Consider the following 20,245-nt stretch of genomic DNA (forward strand, 5'->3'; position numbering starts at 1 on the left):
AAATACAGGTAGAGGCATCGACGCAACTGCTGGGACAATGAACCGTCAAACCGAATTTGAAATTAAAAATGTTAAACGAAAAACTGTTGATATTTGTATTTTTTTTTCGTATTAGAAAACGTATAAAAATCTTCTTATTTTTGACAAAACATTTTAACAATTTTGACATATTAATGTTCCCAAGCATTGCAATAATTTTTTGAATAATTTTTCATTTTAAATTTTTAACTTAAAATTGGTTTGACAGTTCATTGCCCCAGCAGCTATGCAATGCGACTACCTGTATTCTTCTACCATCGTTTTGAAGTTTGTTTTTGTTGCAGCAAATTCAAATTTAATTGACAGGTCTGGTAATCAGCTGAGCTGGAAGGGGGACCTTATACTTGGATCATGATGTTGACAAAGGAGACAACCTTTGTCTGAACCCAACAATAGAGAGTAAACACAGAAAATTCACGTGTGGCCAATAGCCTATAGAAATACAGTACTAATACAATCGCTCGCTTCTCACTATTTAGTTAGTCAAAAGTCAAACTACATAGCCCTATTCCCGCCAAATTACATGTAAACAATTCTTGAGCAATTGAAAAAAAGAATTTGCAAACAACATGGATTTTCGAAGAAAATCGAAGGCTCGTGTCGAACGTAAACCGGAATATGAAAATCTGGAACAAAAATATAAACACAATGTGCTATTATACCGTATGCCACCCACAGAAGATATAAAAATACACGAATTCGAAGATTTGGCTTTGGAACGATTAAAGGTGTTGAGAATTTTAGAACAGGCTCAGGCCAAGAGTTTACGTTTTCTATCGGATGACTGGAAGGAATATGTTCATGACGAGTTATCACGTGAAGGACTAAAGGGTTATTTGCGTCTATGTACGAACGGTGGCAATACCGCCGCAAACAATGCCAGCAAACATGAATTTGAGTTGCAGGCACGCCGACGGGACTATATTTCACATTTTATATTGCGACTGGCCTATTGTCGGACACAGGAGCTAAAAAGGTAGGGTGATTTAAAAGATGATATCATGTTGTGTCTTATTATTATTATTTATTTTTTTTTTTTTTTTTCAAAATTTCAGTTGGTTTATAGCCCGCGAAATGGAGTTGTTCAAATATAAATTTTCTGCCATGACTCCGGCTGAAATAAAACAGTTTTTGGATCTGCACAATTTGAATTATGTTCCACTTTCTGCCGAACAAAAGAATGCCGTTAAAGATGGCCTCATAGAAAGTACTGTGGGACAGAGTGTGGCAAAAATCGAAATGCTGGATTTTTATAAAGTTCCATTTACACAGGTTTTAGATTTAGTTCGATCACGACGTTGTTATTTAAAGGATGGCCAGGCATATGTGAATACTCATGATTTTATTTCAATTGTGGGCACTAAACAGCTAGAGGAAATTGAGCATGGTCTTAAATCAGCTCAGCGTTTGATACGTGAAGTTGAGACAGACGAACGATTGTTTACCTTACTTAAATCTTTGCATACCTCTTACACTGGCAAAGACTACACCGTTGGAAAAGATGTTAAAGTACCCATAGAATCCATTGATCAATTGTCGAAAAAATCATTCCCTCTGTGTATGCGCTTATGTCATGAACATTTGCGTACTAATCATCATTTGAAATATGATGGCCGCATGCAATATGGTCTGTTTCTTAAAGGTATTGGTGTCACACTGGAAGATGCCATACGATTTTGGCGTGAAGAGCTAACGAAAAAAATGGATCCCGAAAAATTCGCTAAAAGCTATCAGTACAATATTGAGCACAACTATGGCAAAAAGGGCTCTTTAAAAGACTATGCTCCCTACTCGTGTGCCAAAGTTATTCAGGAAAATGTTGTTCAGGGTAGTGTTAATGGTTGTCCTTTCAAGTATTATGATCAGTCGACGCTGAAACAAAAACTTGCAGCAGCCGGTTTGGGAACGGCGCATATTCAAGATGTGGCCGGTTTGGCAGCCAAGCATCATTATCAATTGGCATGTGCTAAATATTTTCAAGTTACCCATGATACGAATGTGGAAGTTGCCATTAATCATCCGAATCATTATTACCTACAAAGTCAAGAACTTATGGGTAATCGTGTTGAGAAGAAATCTCATGCTGGGCCACCGCGTAAAAGCACGAAGGGCAATGTGAGCGGAAGTCAATCCACCCAGGATTATTCAGTGTATATGAATGCTGACGATGATGACGAGCTATGGAATATTGCCGATGATACACAGAAAACGTTTGAAAGTAGTACTCAAAAACCAGCAGCGAAATCAACGGATATTGCTTGGGAAGATGATCTGGATTTGACGGCTATAGATTGTTAAGTTTTTGCGTTAAGATTTCATTTGTTTAAAGTAAGTGATTTCAATTTATATCTAAAATACATATAACAAAATATTTTGTAAAATGATTTTGATTATTTCCAATAAGATTTCACATAGTTTTGATGCCCACTTTTAGGGCTACAATTTCAGAACAAAAGAAGGCCATATAGCCACCCCCGCCTGTTCGATTAGATGGATTTTTTACTTTTCGTTTTTTTTAGTTTTAACAAGTACCTTGTAAATTTGCACCTTTCTCAAGCAACTCAGAATATGAATTCTCAAATAAATTTCTTAAATCTTTACACATATATTTGAATATTTTATTTGTGTAGTGAAATTTTGAATTTTTAAAAAACCTATATTTTCCGCGTACCTAAAACTCTTTTTACGAACCTTTCAGAGTAAGTCGCGCATCTTCATTGGTAGTTACATACATATTTATAAAAAATGCAATTTATAAAAAATTAGGTTACTTTTTTATTTCAAGTTAAATTCGAATTCAGGAAAATGAAAAAATGGACATGAGAATAACTTTAATTCATGTAGTCATATGAAAAATAAATGAAAATATAAGTCTATATTAACAAAAAATACATATACACATAATATGTACATATTAAAAGCGATCACGGCGACCACCTCCACGATTGCCATAATTGTCTCGGCCACCTCTCATACGATTGTATGTTCGATTTTCATCAGCTCGACGTTCCTTGGCTTTGGCAAAACGTTCAGCCATTGTACGAAGCTCACTTGGTACCTTTTGACCAGCCTCTTCAAGAATGGCGATCAGTTCGGGTGCCATTGCCCAATCCGAACGTGTTATATAGCTTATAGATGTACCAGTGCGTCCAGCGCGCCCTGTTCGACCAACACGATGTACATATTCTTCAATGTTGCGTGGGAAATCAAAATTAATGACGTGTCTAGAAAAAATATTGTGTATTATAAAGTTAGTTAATATTTGCCTTGTAATACTCTTACGTTATATCCTCTATATCTAAACCACGTGACGCAATATCAGTGGCTATGAGTATGTTTACCTCCCCAGAGGTAATATCCGCAATGGCTTGTTCACGATCAGACTAGAATGTATCAAAAATAATAGAGGTTAGAGACTGCATTTAATCAAAGTAACATAAACATATTTTAGACTTGAAAACAGTGTCTTTCTTATGGAAGTTTCAAAAATCAATATGATTGATAAAATAAATCCTCACCTGGTCACGAGATCCATGGATACATTGACAGCGAAAACCATCAAGTGTTAGGTCACTTGATAAATCATCTGCTCGTACTTTTTTGCCACAAAATATGATAACTTTTTCATCATAAGACATTTTTTTAACGAAACTTTTTACCTGTAACAACAACATAAAATTGGAATCAGTTTTGAAATAAGTCTCATTACAAAGCTATCTAACCATATAAAATTTCTCATCCTCCTCAACAATTTCAATCAATTGCTTAACTGTATGGGTGGCAGCTAGATCCAAAGATCCAACACATACTTGTATTGGATTGCTCATATAGCTTTCGGCTAAACGTCGCACACCTGGTGGCCAGGTGGCACTGGTCATAACGGTTTGACGATCCGGACGTATGTCGAGTAATATTTTTCTTATTTGAGGTTCAAAACCCATGTCTAACATACGATCAGCTAGAATTAGAACAAAAAAAATACACACGAATAAGTTTTGGGAATAAATCATTTGGACTAAACTTACCCTCATCCAAAACTAAATAAGTAATTGTCGCAATATCGATAACATTGGCTTGTATGAGATCATTCAAACGTCCTGGGGTACAAATAATAATTTCCGCTCCACTTTCAACATTTCCAATTTGATCACGTCTACTGCCACCGCCATAAATACAAACACTATTTTTTCAAAATCAAATAAATTAGTACATATTTTCCAATGCCAATTCCAAAACTTACGCCTTCATATTACGAAAGGAATACTTATTGACTTCTTTTTCTATCTGCAAAGCCAATTCTCGAGTGGGTGCCATTACCAATACATTGGGACCACCCCTCTGGGAACGTGGTATACTTTGGTATTCGGTGTGAATCATAGCTGGCAGTAAAAAGGCTAACGTTTTACCAGTACCCGTCTGGGCAATACCAATCAAATCTTCTCCCTTCAGTAGTATCGGCCATGCCTGCGCCTGAATTGGGGATGGTTTTTTGAAGTCTTGTTTTTGTATTTCTGCCATCAAATCGGGATATGGACCAAAACAATGTTCAAATTTTGTAACCGGGTTTGGAATGTCATCGTTGCCGTCCTTGGCAAAGACACGACTCACCGTCGTATTATTGTTCTTCAAACGAATGCGTGCCACATCTTCGGCATTCATATTAGCCACATCTGGGTGTTCTTTATAGAAATCTTTGCGCAATGGAGGACATTTTGCCCAACGTTTTTTGCGTTCCACTTCGGCTCTTTTATTCAGTTTATCCCAATCGATTACGGTACCATTGTTTGCGCCCGAATCACTGTCATAGGTGTCATCCTTAACAGCGGTCGATGAATCTTTACCATAACTATTGTTATCATAAGAACTGCTTTGATATCTACTGGAACTACTTCCTCCGCCACCACCACCACCACTTCCTCCATAACGACTTGAAGAAGATGAACTGTAGAAGTCATTGTTTCTCCTGGAACTGTCATAGTCATTGTTTCTCCTGGAACTGTCATAGTCACTATTTCTTCGGGAACTGTCATAGTCACTGTTTTTCCTCGAAGAGTAACCATCACGATCTCGACCACGTTCTCGATCTCGGCCATCCGCATCACTCATTTTGTTCTTAATTTCTCTAATGGCATCTTTTACATCTCTCTCACTGTTGCCGGAAACAGTCACAGTTCCACGATTTTTATCCAACTCAACTCTCACACTAAAATCAGATTCTAGTTTCTGTATATTTGATCCACCTCGTCCAATTATACGACCAACAGAACTCTGCGGCATATCAATTGTATCCTGAAATTTTCTCGATGAAGATGACGAAGAAGATTGTTTGCGACCATAGTCATCGTCTTTTTCGCTTCTCCATGTAATTCTTTGCTTTGTACTAGCAGCACGTTGGTCGCAATCATCTTCCCAATCAGACATAGTAATTTTAAAGAATACCGAGGAATATTCACGTTGTCATCAATTTGAGTTTTCCAAGTTGCAGCTACAATTGCAATTTTTTTAATCGTAGTTGTAAATGAACGGTAAAATAGCTGTTCTATGCAATTCGCAATACTAGTTACTGCAACAGAGATGCCAGATGTTTCAAAGTTTTTCCCCACACAGAGAAATGGCAAATATGGACATTTTATTCGAAAGTATTTGTGGATTATATTTTTAATTAAATAAAATATTAATATTATGAATAATATCACTTAAATTTAACAAAAATTTTGTCAAAGTCAGGAAAAAAATCTAAAAGTTGGTAAAATGTCACCATTTAGCAGTCTATTTCATGAAAACTATGGCCACGCTTGTCTCAAATATAAAGTGGTATGGCGATATATTGAGTATAACGGATGTCGTATATGCATCTCAGCGTTAGCTAAAATTCGATCATGTGTTTTACGTATGCGGTGAAAAACATAGGTAAAACACATGTATTTATATAAATGGTAACGAAATACGTTGAGCGTCCAAAAATACAAACTTCAAATAACAAACTTTGAAATAACTCATTTTTTGTGTATTAACAGAAAAATTGAAATAAAAATGTTTTAATTTATATGGTAGTTTTATAGTTCGCTAATGACAAATGCATGAAATAATACGTCCGTACAAGTAATTTACCATAGTGGGGAAACCGAAATGTTTGTATTTAACTTCGAATTTTAGGTAGCCCTCATGGCAGAAGAATACAGGTAGATGCATCAACGCTTGGGAGCATTGATATGTCAAAAAAATTTAAATGTTTTTTTCAAATATAAGTAGATTTTTATATGTTTTCCTATACTACGTCATTCGGAGGCTATTACAACTCGCGTTTTTCAACAATTTTTACAAATTTAAATAATTTTTCATTCAACATTTTTAATTCCAAAATTGGGTTGACAGTTCATTGTCCCAGCAGCTGTGTCGACGCGTCTACCTATATTCTTCTACCATGGTAGCCCTGTTATACGTGGGACCATGGTACAATGATATCAAGGTAGGGCTATGATACCATATGATTTTAATTTTTTTATTTTCTTGGCTTAATATGTCATCTTTATTTGTTTATGTATGTGTTTTCTTTTCAATAACAAAAAAATTGTTCAGAAAATACTCAAATTCGGATGTTTTCAAAATGCTTATTTCAACGTATGCATCGACAAAATCTAGAGTTTTTGTAGCGAAATAATCCTTTTGAGATATATAGTACATGATTTTGAAAAGAAGTGGTGACCTTTCATTCAGTTATCGCGGTTTTCAATTATTTATTCAAAATAAATGCAACAAGTTGTTTGATTTTTTATTGTTTTGATACTAATTTTGACATTACAAGCCAAACAGGTAGACCTCTATACTTGCAATTTTTTCAAAGTTGACCTACCTTCTCTTCATTGTACCATGCGTGGGACTAAAATACACAAATAGAAACACTAAATTCAAATATCTCTCGTTTTCAATTTTTACAGTTTTTTATTAGAAGAAAAATTATGTTAACTAGTGTAAGTGAGTAGCAAGTACCAAAATTCCAAAATGACCTTAAACGCTGCACACATATATGCTCTGTTCGAAACCCTTCAAAGATCTTGTTTGTTTAATATGATAACCGATTTTTTTTAACTCGGATATTTCAGAACAATGATAAATCGAATGGATTTCAACCGTCTCTTTTATTGCATATACGTCAAATTAAATTAAGTGGCACGCTATTAGCTGAAAAATCTAAAGGATACTATTATTTGGCATCGATGAAGCAATAAAATGACTGCCAAAATATAAATACTAATGTTTCAGTGAATAGAAATATAATTTTTTCCACTATAACAGAGTATATATTGTTTTATTTTAAAAATTCAAACTTGAAAGAAAATAAATCATGGAGATATGGACCCGTTGTATGTGGATAATTTGGATATAAAAATAATAATTTTATTGAAACACGTCATTAGTGAAAATAAGTGCATTTACATTACGTCATTCTCTAACGTGTGTCAGGTGTTATCATTCACCTCTACATTTTTAGTTACTTCAAAGAAGAACAAGAAGACGAAGAAGAAGAGGAGGACAAGAATTATATCGAGTAGTTTTGTGTGTGTAAAAATATAATTAAAATAAAATATCGGGATATACATATTAAAATATACAAAATTTTTGTAACAATATTCAACAAAAGTACTCGAATAGTAACAATATGTCGATAACAGTTGTTAAAAATCAATTAAACGAATGAAATAAAATCGATACTACGAAAAATTATCCGTGAGAAAAAAACGAGTTGTGGAAAAAGTAGACAGACAGTAAAAAGACAAGACATGGTTCAGTCATCATCATTATATTTTTATGTACAATGCTTAAACATAAACTAGTGCGATCAATTGTTTATGCAAACTGAATCGTCGCCGTGTGTGTGTGTAAAATTGTAGTTATAATTTAGTTTGCTTGCTACTTTGACAAAACAAAAGAATTTTAAAATAAACATACAAAAGTTTTTAATAAAGAAATACAACAAATATTCCTCCTTTGTGTTATGGGGTCAAAGTAGTCGTATTGTTTTATTCGAGTTGATATTTTGGATATGGCAACTCTATCAAGGTAGCAGGAAAAGAACTAGGATAAAGGAAGGCGGTATACAGAGTTGCCAATAATATTTTTGTTTAGTGACAAAAATTATGTTAAACTATTATAGCCCCCAAAACGATTAAATATTTTACTAAATCGAATTCATTGTTTATTAATGAAAAAATATATTTTAAGAAATAATCAAAATATTCACACAATTTAAATCCATCAATTGTTGTTGTATATTTCACAAGAGCTGGCATCTCTGTAAAATGAAAATGGCGTACTACCGTTCCTTTTGTTATCCCGTGCCTGTGCAGCTGGGAATGTTATATTTCGGATTTTACTAAAAGAAAGAAGTGCATATAACAAATTGTTCCAAACCCCTTTTCGTTGAAAGGGACACACGACGAGTTGTGATTTACAAAATATTTATTGTTGCAGAATTCCCTCTGGGTCATGGTGTTCAAAAGCCTGTATCAAAAGTCCATAGGATAAAAATGAACGAATAAAAAATCCCAGACCTCTCACATATAAGCAGTGCCACTCAGCAGTGCAATTGTTTGTAGTGGTGTGTGGTGTATTGCTGCTGCTGTTGTGCCGTCTGTGTGAAGGGTTGAATATCTCGAATGGTTACATTTGTTGTGTGTACATGGTAAAAATTGTCAAGAATAGCCGAAAACCATACAAATAATTGAAGGTGCATTACGGACCCAGAGGATAGACAACAACTTTTGTTTATTATAAGTTGTTTTATTATAAGACAACAATATAAGTTGGGAAAATGCCTAGTGCATCATTTACATCGTCGCGCTCCTATGTGCGGCGTTCCAAACGAAAGGGTGCCAATCGCATAGCTTTGCCTAATCGTCCGGTTGGTAAGTATTGTTATTATTTTATTTTTTTACCACCATAAAGGTTTAATTTTCATTTTTTTTAAATATTTTGGCTAAGTATGTTGATGAAATAGGGTTTGAGGGACCATCTAGGGAAGTGGAACATTATCTTCAATTTCATCTGGGATTTCACAATAGGATTTGGCTGTAAGGTTTTGAAGGGGACCCAACATGTTTTTTTAATTCCTTCTAGGCATTTGATTTGTTTTTGTATAAGGGAAACTCACTCCCCAACATGGCAAATTTATATTAACCTTTTTTATAATTTAAATTTGTATCAGTTCTAGGTCGAATAACATAGGTCGAAACATTTCAATCGTAATTCAAAAATATCATTTGTATTTCGTTAAATTCTATATGCCGTTCAAATTACTTAATTTCATCATCCAATCCTATTTTTAATAATTTTTTACAAATCCACATTTTTGTAAATCGAAAAGCATTTCCTAGAAAAATTCGATTTGCAAATTATACCTATAATTCGAGTTTCAAATGGGGTTCTGAAGAGCTGAAAACAATAAAAAGAAGTGAAGTAGATAGTAAAATTATTTGTTGTATCACCAAATATAGCTGTATCATAATAAACTGAGAGTCAGAGTTAGGGTCATAAAGGGTATGTCTTTAGGTCAGAACATTTTTTGAACAAATTATCTATATTTTGAAACATTCTTACAATTTCTATATTTTAAGGCAATATTATGGATCCGATATTACAAAATTCATCATCACAAATCATACAAAATCACTCGGTAGCTATTAACTCTTCTTCGGCGGCAACATCGTCGTCGGCATCAGGTTCATGTCAACCCACCCCAGCAAGCACATCGAATTCAGCAGGTATGTAAATTAAGTATATTCAAGCAACATCTTGTTAACCACAACTTATGCTCTAGGTGATATGTACGACGGTTCTGGACCCTCATGTTCTAAAGTACAGGTATTAAATTCTTGTCCATCTTCGTCGTCATCGTCAACAAATATGGGTTTAAATCAAATTGTGGGAGTTAATTCAAATTCAAATAGCGGCGTAAACAGCAGCGCTTCAACAGGACAAATGTCATTCGAATATGTTGGTATGCACATCAATGATCCCGATGCAGGCACATCAAACAGTGGCGGTGGTTAGTATATATTTTTATTATCACAGGTTTTTAATATAATTTTTAGATAGTTTTCTATCTTAAGAAGGTATTTGTAAACCATTGAAGGATTTTTTTTTTCTATAGAAACACCTTTAAGGGCTTTCTAAAGAATACCATATCTACGGACATTAAAAACTCAAGAATACAATTATTTGTTTTTATAATTACATTATTTCCTAGTCGTTTTCTAATTATTTTTATTTTGTCACTTTTTTACTTTTAGGATTTTTATCAGGCATTGCAGCATCCACCACCTCATCCGCAGGATCGACAACTTCATCAGCAGCACCTTCTTCCTCGAATTCATGCGTTCATCAGTCACCCTACGATTTACGCAGTAAACTTCCCACAAGTAGTAATAGCCATGACCAATGGCCTTCCACATCAGTATTACAGCAATCTGCAGGCTGCAGTTCCAACGGCAATACCAACAACAATACTTCCCCCACACCATCATGCTCGCACACAACGACGCAACACAACAATCATAATCCATCGATGATGGTGACTGGTGTCATTGTGGGCCCCTCCTCCTCATCGTCGTCATCATCATCCTCATCATCTGCTGTCTCAAATATTCTTAACAATGGTAATTCAGTGAACACTTCCAATCAGTCAACCGCTGTTATACATGCACCCTCAACAAATGCATCGTTCCCGGTGAATAATGCACCCACTGGTGCTCCATTAACACACCCGCCAACTGTACACAGTTCCATACCACAACAGCATTGTAGTGCCCTGCCCATCGGTGGTTCAGATGCCAATAGTTTCATGTTACCAGCCCGGAAAAGATCACGACGCTTGTATACTGTCAACATGGATACAGCGTTGATGTCTCCACCCAATATGAGCGGTGGCGGGGGAACAAATTATCTTGGTCCGACAGCCGCTCAGTATTTGCAGTATGAATTACCCGATGAAGTGTTGTTGGTAATCTTTTCATATTTACTCGAACAAGATCTTTGTCGTTTGGCTCAGGTATGCAAGCGTTTCAATACCATTGCAAATGATACCGAACTTTGGAAACGTCTGTATCAATCGGTTTTCGAATACGACCTGCCACTTTTCAATCCCGAGGTGTGTAAATTTGTTTTTGAGAAGCCCGAAGAGTCAGAGTATGCCAATGCATGGAAGGAAAGTTTTCGTCAACTGTATCGTGGTGTACATGTTCGGCCGGGCTATCAAAATAAAAAGTATCCGGGGCGAAGTATAGTCTTTTTTGATACCATACAAGCTGCCCTTGATTATCCGGAAGAACGGGCAGCCGTTTCGGCAGGAGCATCAACATCGGCTGCAGCCATAAATGCCGGACTCTCTAATCCCACTGCCGGGGGTGCAAGTGTTAATGCCCTAGCCAACATGTATGAAGATAATGTTCCACCCTTGGACCATCCGGGCCCCTTGATATTTTTACATGCGGGCCATTATAAGGGAGAATATCTTTTCATTGATTCAGATGTGGCATTAATTGGTGCTGCGCCTGGCAATGTTGCCGAGGCTGTTGTGCTGGAACGTGAAGCCGGCTCCACGGTGATGTTTGTCGAAGGAGCCAAATATGCCTATGTTGGATATTTAACATTGAAATTCTCACCGGATGTAACCTCAACAGTATCACATCACAAACATTATTGTCTTGATATTGGAGAAAATTGTTCACCGACAGTGGACAATTGCATAATACGCAGCTCATCGGTTGTGGGGGCGGCGGTGTGTGTGGGTGGCGTCAATGCCAATCCCATTATAAGGAATTGTGACATTAGTGATTGTGAAAATGTTGGTCTCTACGTGACCGACTATGCCCAAGGAACGTACGAACATAACGAAATTAGCCGAAATGCCTTGGCTGGAATTTGGGTAAAGAATTTCGCCAGTCCCATTATGCGAGAAAATCACATTCATCATGGGCGAGATGTGGGCATTTTTACATTTGAAAATGGCATGGTAAGTTAAGGAGAAGCTTGTGTGCATTTTTTTTGCAAATTCTAACATGGGAAATATTTTATTTACCATTTAAATGTTCAATGTTCGAATTGTAAGACTACAACAATCAATTAATAACATAAAATAATAAACTAATTTTTGGTTTATTTTCAGGGATACTTTGAAAAGAACGATATTCACAATAATCGAATAGCAGGTTTCGAGGTTAAGGCTGGTGCCAATCCTACTGTAGTCAAATGTGAAATCCACCACGGGCAAACGGGTGGAATATATGTTCATGAGAATGGTTTGGGTCAATTCATTGAGAATCGCATACATTCAAACAATTTTGCTGGTTAGTTGGAAAATCATTTTATTGCTTTCAAAATTTTAACCCAATCGTTATATTTATAGGCGTTTGGATAACATCAAACAGCAATCCAACCATACGTAAGAATGAAATATACAATGGTCATCAGGGTGGTGTATATATATTTGGTGAGGGGCGTGGTCTGATTGAGCACAATAATATTTATGGCAATGCCTTGGCCGGTATACAGATACGCACAAACAGTGATCCTATTGTGCGGCACAATAAAATCCATCATGGACAACATGGTGGCATATATGTGCACGAAAAAGGCCAGGGTCTGATTGAGGAGAATGAAGTATATTCAAACACCTTGGCTGGGGTGTGGATAACAACAGGCAGCACACCTGTTCTTAGGCGGAATCGTATACATTCCGGTAAACAGGTGAGGATAAACAATGCTCGTTTGGGTATATGGATAATTAATTATTGAAAATTTTTTTTTTAGGTTGGTGTCTATTTCTATGACAATGGGCATGGAAAACTGGAAGATAACGATATCTTCAATCATCTCTATTCGGGAGTACAAATACGTACGGGCAGTAATCCAGTGATACGTGGCAATAAAATTTGGGGTGGTCAAAACGGTGGTGTTCTGGTATACAACGGCGGTCTGGGCCTTTTAGAACAAAATGAAATTTTCGACAATGCCATGGCTGGGGTTTGGATAAAAACCGATTCAAATCCCACCCTAAAACGTAATAAAATTTACGATGGTCGTGATGGTGGTATATGCATCTTCAATGGTGGCAAAGGTATTTTAGAGGAGAACGATATCTTCCGCAATACACAGGCTGGGGTATTGATTTCAACACAATCTCATCCGATTTTGCGACGCAATCGTATTTACGATGGCCAAGCAGCAGGTGTGGAGATAACAAATAATGCCACCGCCACCTTGGAATATAATCAAATATTTAAGAATAAATTTGGTGGCCTGTGTCTGGCCAGTGGCGTTCAGCCCATTACGCGGGGCAATCAAATATTCAACAACGAAGACGAAGTGGAGAAGGCGGTTTCAGGTGGTCAATGTCTTTACAAAATAAGCAGCTATACTTCATTTCCCATGCACGATTTCTATAGATGTCAAACATGTAATACAACAGATCGCAATGCCATTTGTGTGAATTGTATTAAAAATTGTCATGCAGGACATGATGTAGAATTCATCAGGCACGATCGGTAAGTTTGTTCACCACCACTCAACCCAAACAATTTTTATCACCAGGAATAAACTAAAGTTCAAATAAGTAAATAAAAATACAGATTTTCTAAGGAAAAAATAAAAAATAAGTTAAAACTAAATATTTTACTAAATAATTAATTTTCCTTTCCTTCCAGTTTCTTTTGCGATTGCGGTGCCGGCACCCTATCGAATCAATGTCAACTACAGGGCGAACCAACACAAGACACCGATACTCTATATGATTCGGCGGCGCCCATGGAATCTCACACACTAATGGTAAACTAACTAGAACTGTAAAGATTCCACAACTCTCACACTTCCACAAAACTAAGCAATTCTATTTAAAAATAATAAAAATGCAAAGCGAAAATTGGCCATACTCCAAGCAATTATAATCGATGTGTAAACATGTATTCATGTTTCCTCTCTGTCCGCCTACCCCTCTACCCCCCCATCTCGTGTCTCTCTCTATTGAACATTAGAAATATGAAAACAAAACAAAAAAAAAAAGAATACAAAAACAAGAAAAACTTATAAAATGATTACTTCAAATTATTATCACGTTATATACTCACATATGGTAAATATGTATATATCATATGGTGGCATATATATATGTGTATATCCAACCATCCACGTTTCTTGGATGGCCAGCAGCAAAAACTACGATAATAATGATATATAGATATGTACAATATGTAAGTAGTATATAGCCCTAAGATTTATATCTTCCTTTAGTAGTAATTGCATATACATATATATACTAAATAGCATATTTTTATTTTAATATATATACACTCTATGTTTAATTTAGTACTTATGTTAAAGTTTATTTCATTTATTTTAAATTAGTTTGCTACTAAATACTATTATACATAACTTTTAACCACCATTTAAGCGCAAAAATTATACTTCCTCCTCTTCTTTACAATGAAAATGAATTTTGTCTCGAATTTCGATAAATGGAAATACAGTATTTATCCAAGGTTCAGTTTTTCTATTTTACGTTTGCAAGGGAGCAATATTGAGATTCTTGTCTTGTATTCTAGTGTTTGGCCTGCTTGTGATGAAATCTCCGACTTTTGTTTTTTAGATTTTATATGTGATATTTTTGGATTAAAGTCATGGAAGCGCTCGTTGGATACTAGGCGATCTATTTCTTCTTGGTTGTGTAAAAAAAAATATTTTAATCCAAACTACTTTTTATAAAAAAAATTTCTTGCAGAAAATGAAATGTCCCGAGCTGATGATTTATACCTTTCAAGTATTACAGTGTTACCTAAAATTCGACGACTTAGTCGACCTTTTACCACAAAATTTAAACACATGTTTTTATATGAGAGTTAACCGACGATTTGGGTTCGAAAATTCAAAGTTGAACAATTTCAACATTGACAATTAAATTTTTTTCATGTGTGTTGAAACTATAAATGAATAATAAAACAAGTAAGCAAAGGCTATAGTCGTGCGTGGCCGACCCTGTGATACAATATGTCGAAATCCATTTTCGAAAATGTTGCTTCTGAAATTATGCCACAGAGATAGGATGATCTATATATACTTTCCTATGTGGAAAACCAATATTTCGATGTGTTAATTTTTGGCCCAATAAAACTTATAATACCCCATGGTAATTTATAATACCATATAGTGTTGTAGGGTATAAAAAATGTGAATGTTTGTAATTGGAAAATATAACAATTGCATGAATGTTAAAAAGGATAAATTTTTACAAAGTTATTACTCGGTAGATTTTAAGGTATGGACCTGGCGTATTTGGGTAATACGAACGTTCAAAACATTTTACCATAGTGGGAAAGTTGAATATTTGTTTAAAATTATAATCTGTTATTTTCACTTTTACTTTGAAAGTTGCGGCTCGGCAGTGTGGTTCCCGTGACAAAAAGTTTAACAATTTTGATTCATTTTTTGTTAAATAAATATTTATAAGTTAATATCTGATTTATTTTTTTGTCAACGAAAAAGTGAATGTGCAGAGAATGATCGATCGAAAATGTGAACGGAGCAATGGTATACATTTAATATCTATTTAAATCAGAATTTGACAATTAGTTTAATAAGGTCGCAAAGAAGGCGAATTCAGGCAAAGGTCTTCTCTTGCTTTTAATTTTTTCCGAATGTTTCTGATGTTGCACAAATATTTTCGTCAAAAATAAAAACATTTTTTATATTTTTAATTAAAAGTTTAGCTTTGACAGCAAGAGACGGACGGTCTTACTGTGTCACCTTATGAATACACTTTGATTCTACAAAGCTGACCGTGTGTTTGGTATATATTCGTTAATGGTTTGATTCTTGAAGTTACCGGAATTATTTCAAATTTCGTATTTGAAGTTCGTAATGAGTGCTACAGCCTATGACAAAAATTTGTGTATGCAGGTCCAAGTTTTCGTATAGCCCCAAAATATCGGAACCTCCCGATAGTTGGTATTTCGCAGCATTATTCGGCGGAATCGTTTCAAATTTCGGATTGAAAGATCTTAATGGGTACTACATCTTATGGCAAAAAATTTCGTATGCAGGTCCACTTCTTCGTATAGCCCCCATATGACGGTTTTCATTTAAGCGGTAGTTTTCGTGTTAGACTTTTGAATATTTAAAAAAATGTGCCCAAAATAATTCTAAATTAATCTCTCCTTAATTAATTGTAATTGCAATTGAAGGTCTAATATCTAATAATCATTTTTTTTCTCTAGACAAATTTATTAACATAACCTTAAAAATGTATTGAGTGAGTGTATTATGAATTTGATGAGGCTAAAATTTTTGTAACACCTGAAAATATTTTTTTTTGCAAAATATTAATTGGATATATTGGATTCAAAACATAACATTTTCTTAATATTAAAACCGCTTTAAGGTTACAATTGGGTTGGAAGGGTTAGAGTTTGGTACATGGCATAGCGGTTCCACCCGTCTGTAGCCTTTGCATTCTTCTTTTTACCTTTGGACGAAATCGGTTTCACGCCATTTGGAGTCGATCTAGCGTTGTAAGTCCGTCTGGCTGGTGCGTCCTGTAACTCTCATTGTAATATTGTTATTGGACTTCGATCGAGTTCGGAGATGGACATTATCGGTGCGGGCATTCTGGCACCTCAGCAACACAAAAGGCCAAAATTGTCATAGTAAATAATTTACTTACCTCATAGAACAAAAAAGTCATCTAATTTTGTTCAAACATTGCAAATCCTAGTATTTGTATCAGGATAGGCGCGAAATTGTATAACATCGGTCCATTCCTTCTAATGCCTCCCTCAAAATGAGTCAAACCCCTAAATAAAATGTGAGGGACTGAAACTATTTCCGAAATACAGACAAAATATCATCAGCTTTTGTAAATATTCATTCACATTAGATAAAAGTTAATTTTATTTTTCGTTTATTCTATACTGAATCTCTCTATACTTGTGTGCAATTTAGATTTCATTATATCATCATTTCATCATATAATAGTAATGTGCATAATTATGTTTTTTTATGTATTTAGAAGTCATTAATTACATAAATACAACAAAACCAATGCTAAGTAATTTAATGTTGAAAGGGAAGGACAGAGATTGTTCTGTGTTTTGTAATGAAGATATTTGAAAAGTTTATCCACTTTAAGGAGAAACGTTTTCGTTTATCAGGAGGAGATTTATTTTTCATCACCCATATGATGGACGTCATGCAGTGATCTGTAATCATACAAAATACAAGTTTTATTTCAAATTTTGTTGGGGAGGGCAGATATTTTATACTTATACTTTTTTATTTCATCATATTTCATTTCATCGATCCGTGTTTTGTGGGCCTTACAGGAATAATGTTCTATAATCAGTCGGACGAAGAGCTGACTTCACCAAGTGTTTAATACTTTTTGTCAAGTAACTCAGATCTGCGTCTACTTAGTTAATATGCCAAATTGTTACCAATGACATTGTCATGGCCAGGTATGCAGCAACGATGATTGAAGTTTATGCGCCCTTGAAGAACGTTTCTGCATAATTTTGATAGTATTGGATTTCGATGCTTTCAGAGCCATCAGACAGCAGGAGGTTACTTTTTTGGTACACACCTCTAATGTACAATGCAAGGGGTAAACTTTTCAAAAGTCAATGACCTACACAGGTCTTTGGTAGTATACGACTTCGTATAAAGTTTAACCCTTGCTACATCGAGGATTAGCCAAATATGTAACATTTTTAACCTATTTAAATGATAGCCTATGCTATAGGCTTACTCCGACCAACCGTTGAAGCTCTGTTTAGATTTTCTCCACTTCATTCTTCATTGGCATATTCTTTCGGGGTTTCGACTAAGCCGTTTTAGACGAAGTATAAGGACATAGCCGTTGTCCTGTTTAATAAGGGACTGTCTTTTGATAGTGTAACCGAGAGATTCTCGCTTCCATCTCTCTGCTACCATCACCTTTCTCAACAAAGAGTCAAAATGTTGTTTTTTTTTGCAGAGAGAATGAGTTGGTGCCTCACATATCGTAAAATTCCTAACAGGCTTCTTAAAAATTTCAAACAAAGGACCCTCCATCTCCTTAACCCGCAACCAGATTAAAGCAATGGACTATCCTTTTTTTTTTTTGTTGAAATTTTGAAGATGACTTCCATTTGTTCTCCCTTGTCACATCATTTGTTATTATATTCTTTGGTACCGAATTTTTGCTTAGTTGGGATGTGGGAATGGTTTCACCCGTCGGTTTCAGATTCGCATTAAAATAGTGTCTTATGAAGCTGAAGTTTTTTTCAAAAAGTAATATTGGGCGGTTCGATATAGAATTATCGATTATTATTATAAGTTTACCGCTCTCCTATGCGCCTTATAAGTATTCCTCCTGGGTTTTATTACTCTTTCTCTCTCTCTGCCAAAAGCGCTTTCTGCCTTAGAAATGACGGGTCTGATACCAATCTCTTGGGCTCCCGTCTATATCGTAATATTTTTAGTAAAATTTCGATTAGTATGCAAAATAGTCCTACCCTTCTTCTAGAACTTTTCTAAAATATACAAATGAAACGTTTTGTAAATTGATTTTTAAAATTTCAGTGTATTTATGTAATTAATGCCGGCTAATAATAACAATAAGAATTATTAATTTAAAAAAAAAAAAACGAAAAATCAACATTTGTAGTAAGACACCAACCCCCAGTGAATATGTTTTCTCCTTTTCCTCAACTCCTTTTTTCACAATACATATATATGAAAAAGGCTCGTCTATTTATTTTCTACTTTCAAAAGGAAATTAAATTTATATAGATATGAGAAGAGGTAGATTACATTGTATTTTATAAAATTTATAAAAACTTGGTGAAAGTATATTTATATTTTCATCGGCAACTACATATAAATAACATTTAATATAATATATAAATAAATCAATGTAGAATGATGAGTTCTGTAAATTGAGATCATATTTGAAATCATCATGCAAGCTTATTATGTTATAAATTGTAACAAAAAAGAGAACACACACACACAAAACTAAATTTTAAGTAATTATTATATTACGAATATATATAAACTCTCATATTTATCATCCACTGCAATGCCAATCATCCACCATTATCATCATTAAATATACAATAAAAATAAGAAACTCGAAAAAGAAACAAAAAATCAATGTTTTATGTATTTTTTTCATCATGGATATGTAGTAGTCATACAGATATATAAGATGACAAATATTATTATTATAATTAGTTTTTAATATTTCTAATCAATTAAAATGCAAACAAAAATACACACATACACAAAACACAAAATTACTTAAGAAGTAATAAATGTCAGTATACTACAAACAGTTGTAACAAATGACAGACGAAAAAAGAAACATAAACTGCAGTCTCAACAAAAAAAAAATGAATTAAAATAGTCTTCTTAGTTCGCTGCTACATCAGCCAGCTGCTTTCATTGTTCCAAAACAAACAATTACAAAAAAAAAACATTGCACTTACAATAGATTTACAACAGATATTAACAAAAAGAAAACGATGAACGAACCACATAACAACAACAAACGTAAAATTAAAGATAACCATAATAAGACAAATTATTTTTTGTGTCATTTTAGTTAATAAGTTTCACACAATTTATATACAATTAAATATAAAAGAAATGATAACAGCAACTACATGAAATATAAGATGAAGATGAACAACAACAACTATTACTACTACTATAATAATTATGGTAACTATTAATAATAAATAAAAAAGAAAGAAAAAAACACAAGCATATAAATAAGAATTCTTAAAATTGAAATTTGTTTTATTTAAACCCGAAGTTACATCAGTTTAATAAAGTACCCATCATAATTATACGATAATCGGATCGAGAAGAGGTTTGTAACGAATTTGCAACGTTTTTGCGTCTTCTCCGATAAGACCTCATATATAAATCCCAAGTTGCTATAAACTCTAGAGGTGTTCGGCATGGTCCACCAAATTTAACGTTCATTGCTGCGAAGAACATTACATACATTACATACTTACAAATATTTGCTTAGCGAAGAACAAAAAGGATGTTTTTTCATTTTTAATCAGGATGACAAATTTAATTCAGGAATTGGGCCATCATCATTTTATAAATTTTTGACTGTCGAAAAGTTGTAAAAGTCATATACCTGTATAAAACGTGAAAAAGTTTTAAA

General features: G+C 34.4%; 3 protein-coding genes across 5 annotated transcripts; 2 read left to right on the forward strand and 1 right to left on the reverse strand.

The window, feature by feature from the left end:
- Window positions 1–501: 501 nt before the first annotated feature.
- Window positions 502–2,420, forward strand: LOC101889075 (DNA primase large subunit). Its single transcript, XM_005185658.4, has 2 exons — window positions 502–1,015; window positions 1,095–2,420. The coding sequence occupies exons 1-2, from the start codon at window positions 609–611 to the stop codon at window positions 2,335–2,337; spliced, it is 1,650 nt and encodes a 549-aa protein (XP_005185715.1). The 5' UTR covers window positions 502–608; the 3' UTR covers window positions 2,338–2,420.
- Window positions 2,421–2,790: 370 nt separating this feature from the next.
- On the reverse strand, window positions 2,791–5,610 carry LOC101889249 (probable ATP-dependent RNA helicase DDX43). The gene is made up of 6 exons (XM_005185659.4): window positions 4,280–5,610; window positions 4,065–4,219; window positions 3,762–3,997; window positions 3,558–3,698; window positions 3,322–3,422; window positions 2,791–3,263 (listed from the first exon to the last, which is right to left on the reverse strand). Exons 1-6 carry the CDS (start codon window positions 5,458–5,460, stop codon window positions 2,954–2,956), a joined length of 2,124 nt encoding a protein of 707 aa, XP_005185716.2. The 5' UTR covers window positions 5,461–5,610; the 3' UTR covers window positions 2,791–2,953.
- Window positions 5,611–7,556: 1,946 nt separating this feature from the next.
- On the forward strand, window positions 7,557–14,097 carry LOC101889423 (F-box only protein 11). 3 transcript variants are annotated; one of them, XM_059119644.1, is made up of 9 exons: window positions 7,557–7,767; window positions 8,512–8,945; window positions 9,654–9,800; window positions 9,857–10,084; window positions 10,329–12,049; window positions 12,203–12,383; window positions 12,443–12,783; window positions 12,847–13,580; window positions 13,740–14,097. In XM_059119644.1, exons 2-9 carry the CDS (start codon window positions 8,852–8,854, stop codon window positions 13,867–13,869), a joined length of 3,576 nt encoding a protein of 1,191 aa, XP_058975627.1. In that variant the 5' UTR covers window positions 7,557–7,767; window positions 8,512–8,851; the 3' UTR covers window positions 13,870–14,097. The 3 variants fall into 3 exon arrangements, with proteins under 3 accessions (XP_058975627.1, XP_019893092.1, XP_058975632.1); XM_059119649.1 differs by having other exon boundaries at window positions 7,566–7,598; XM_020037533.2 differs by having other exon boundaries at window positions 7,557–8,945.
- The last annotated feature ends 6,148 nt before the right edge of the window (window positions 14,098–20,245 follow it).

Source organism: Musca domestica, unplaced genomic scaffold (genome assembly GCF_030504385.1).
Source record: "Musca domestica strain aabys unplaced genomic scaffold, Musca_domestica.polishedcontigs.V.1.1 1, whole genome shotgun sequence".
NCBI classification, from domain to species: domain Eukaryota; kingdom Metazoa; phylum Arthropoda; class Insecta; order Diptera; family Muscidae; genus Musca; species Musca domestica.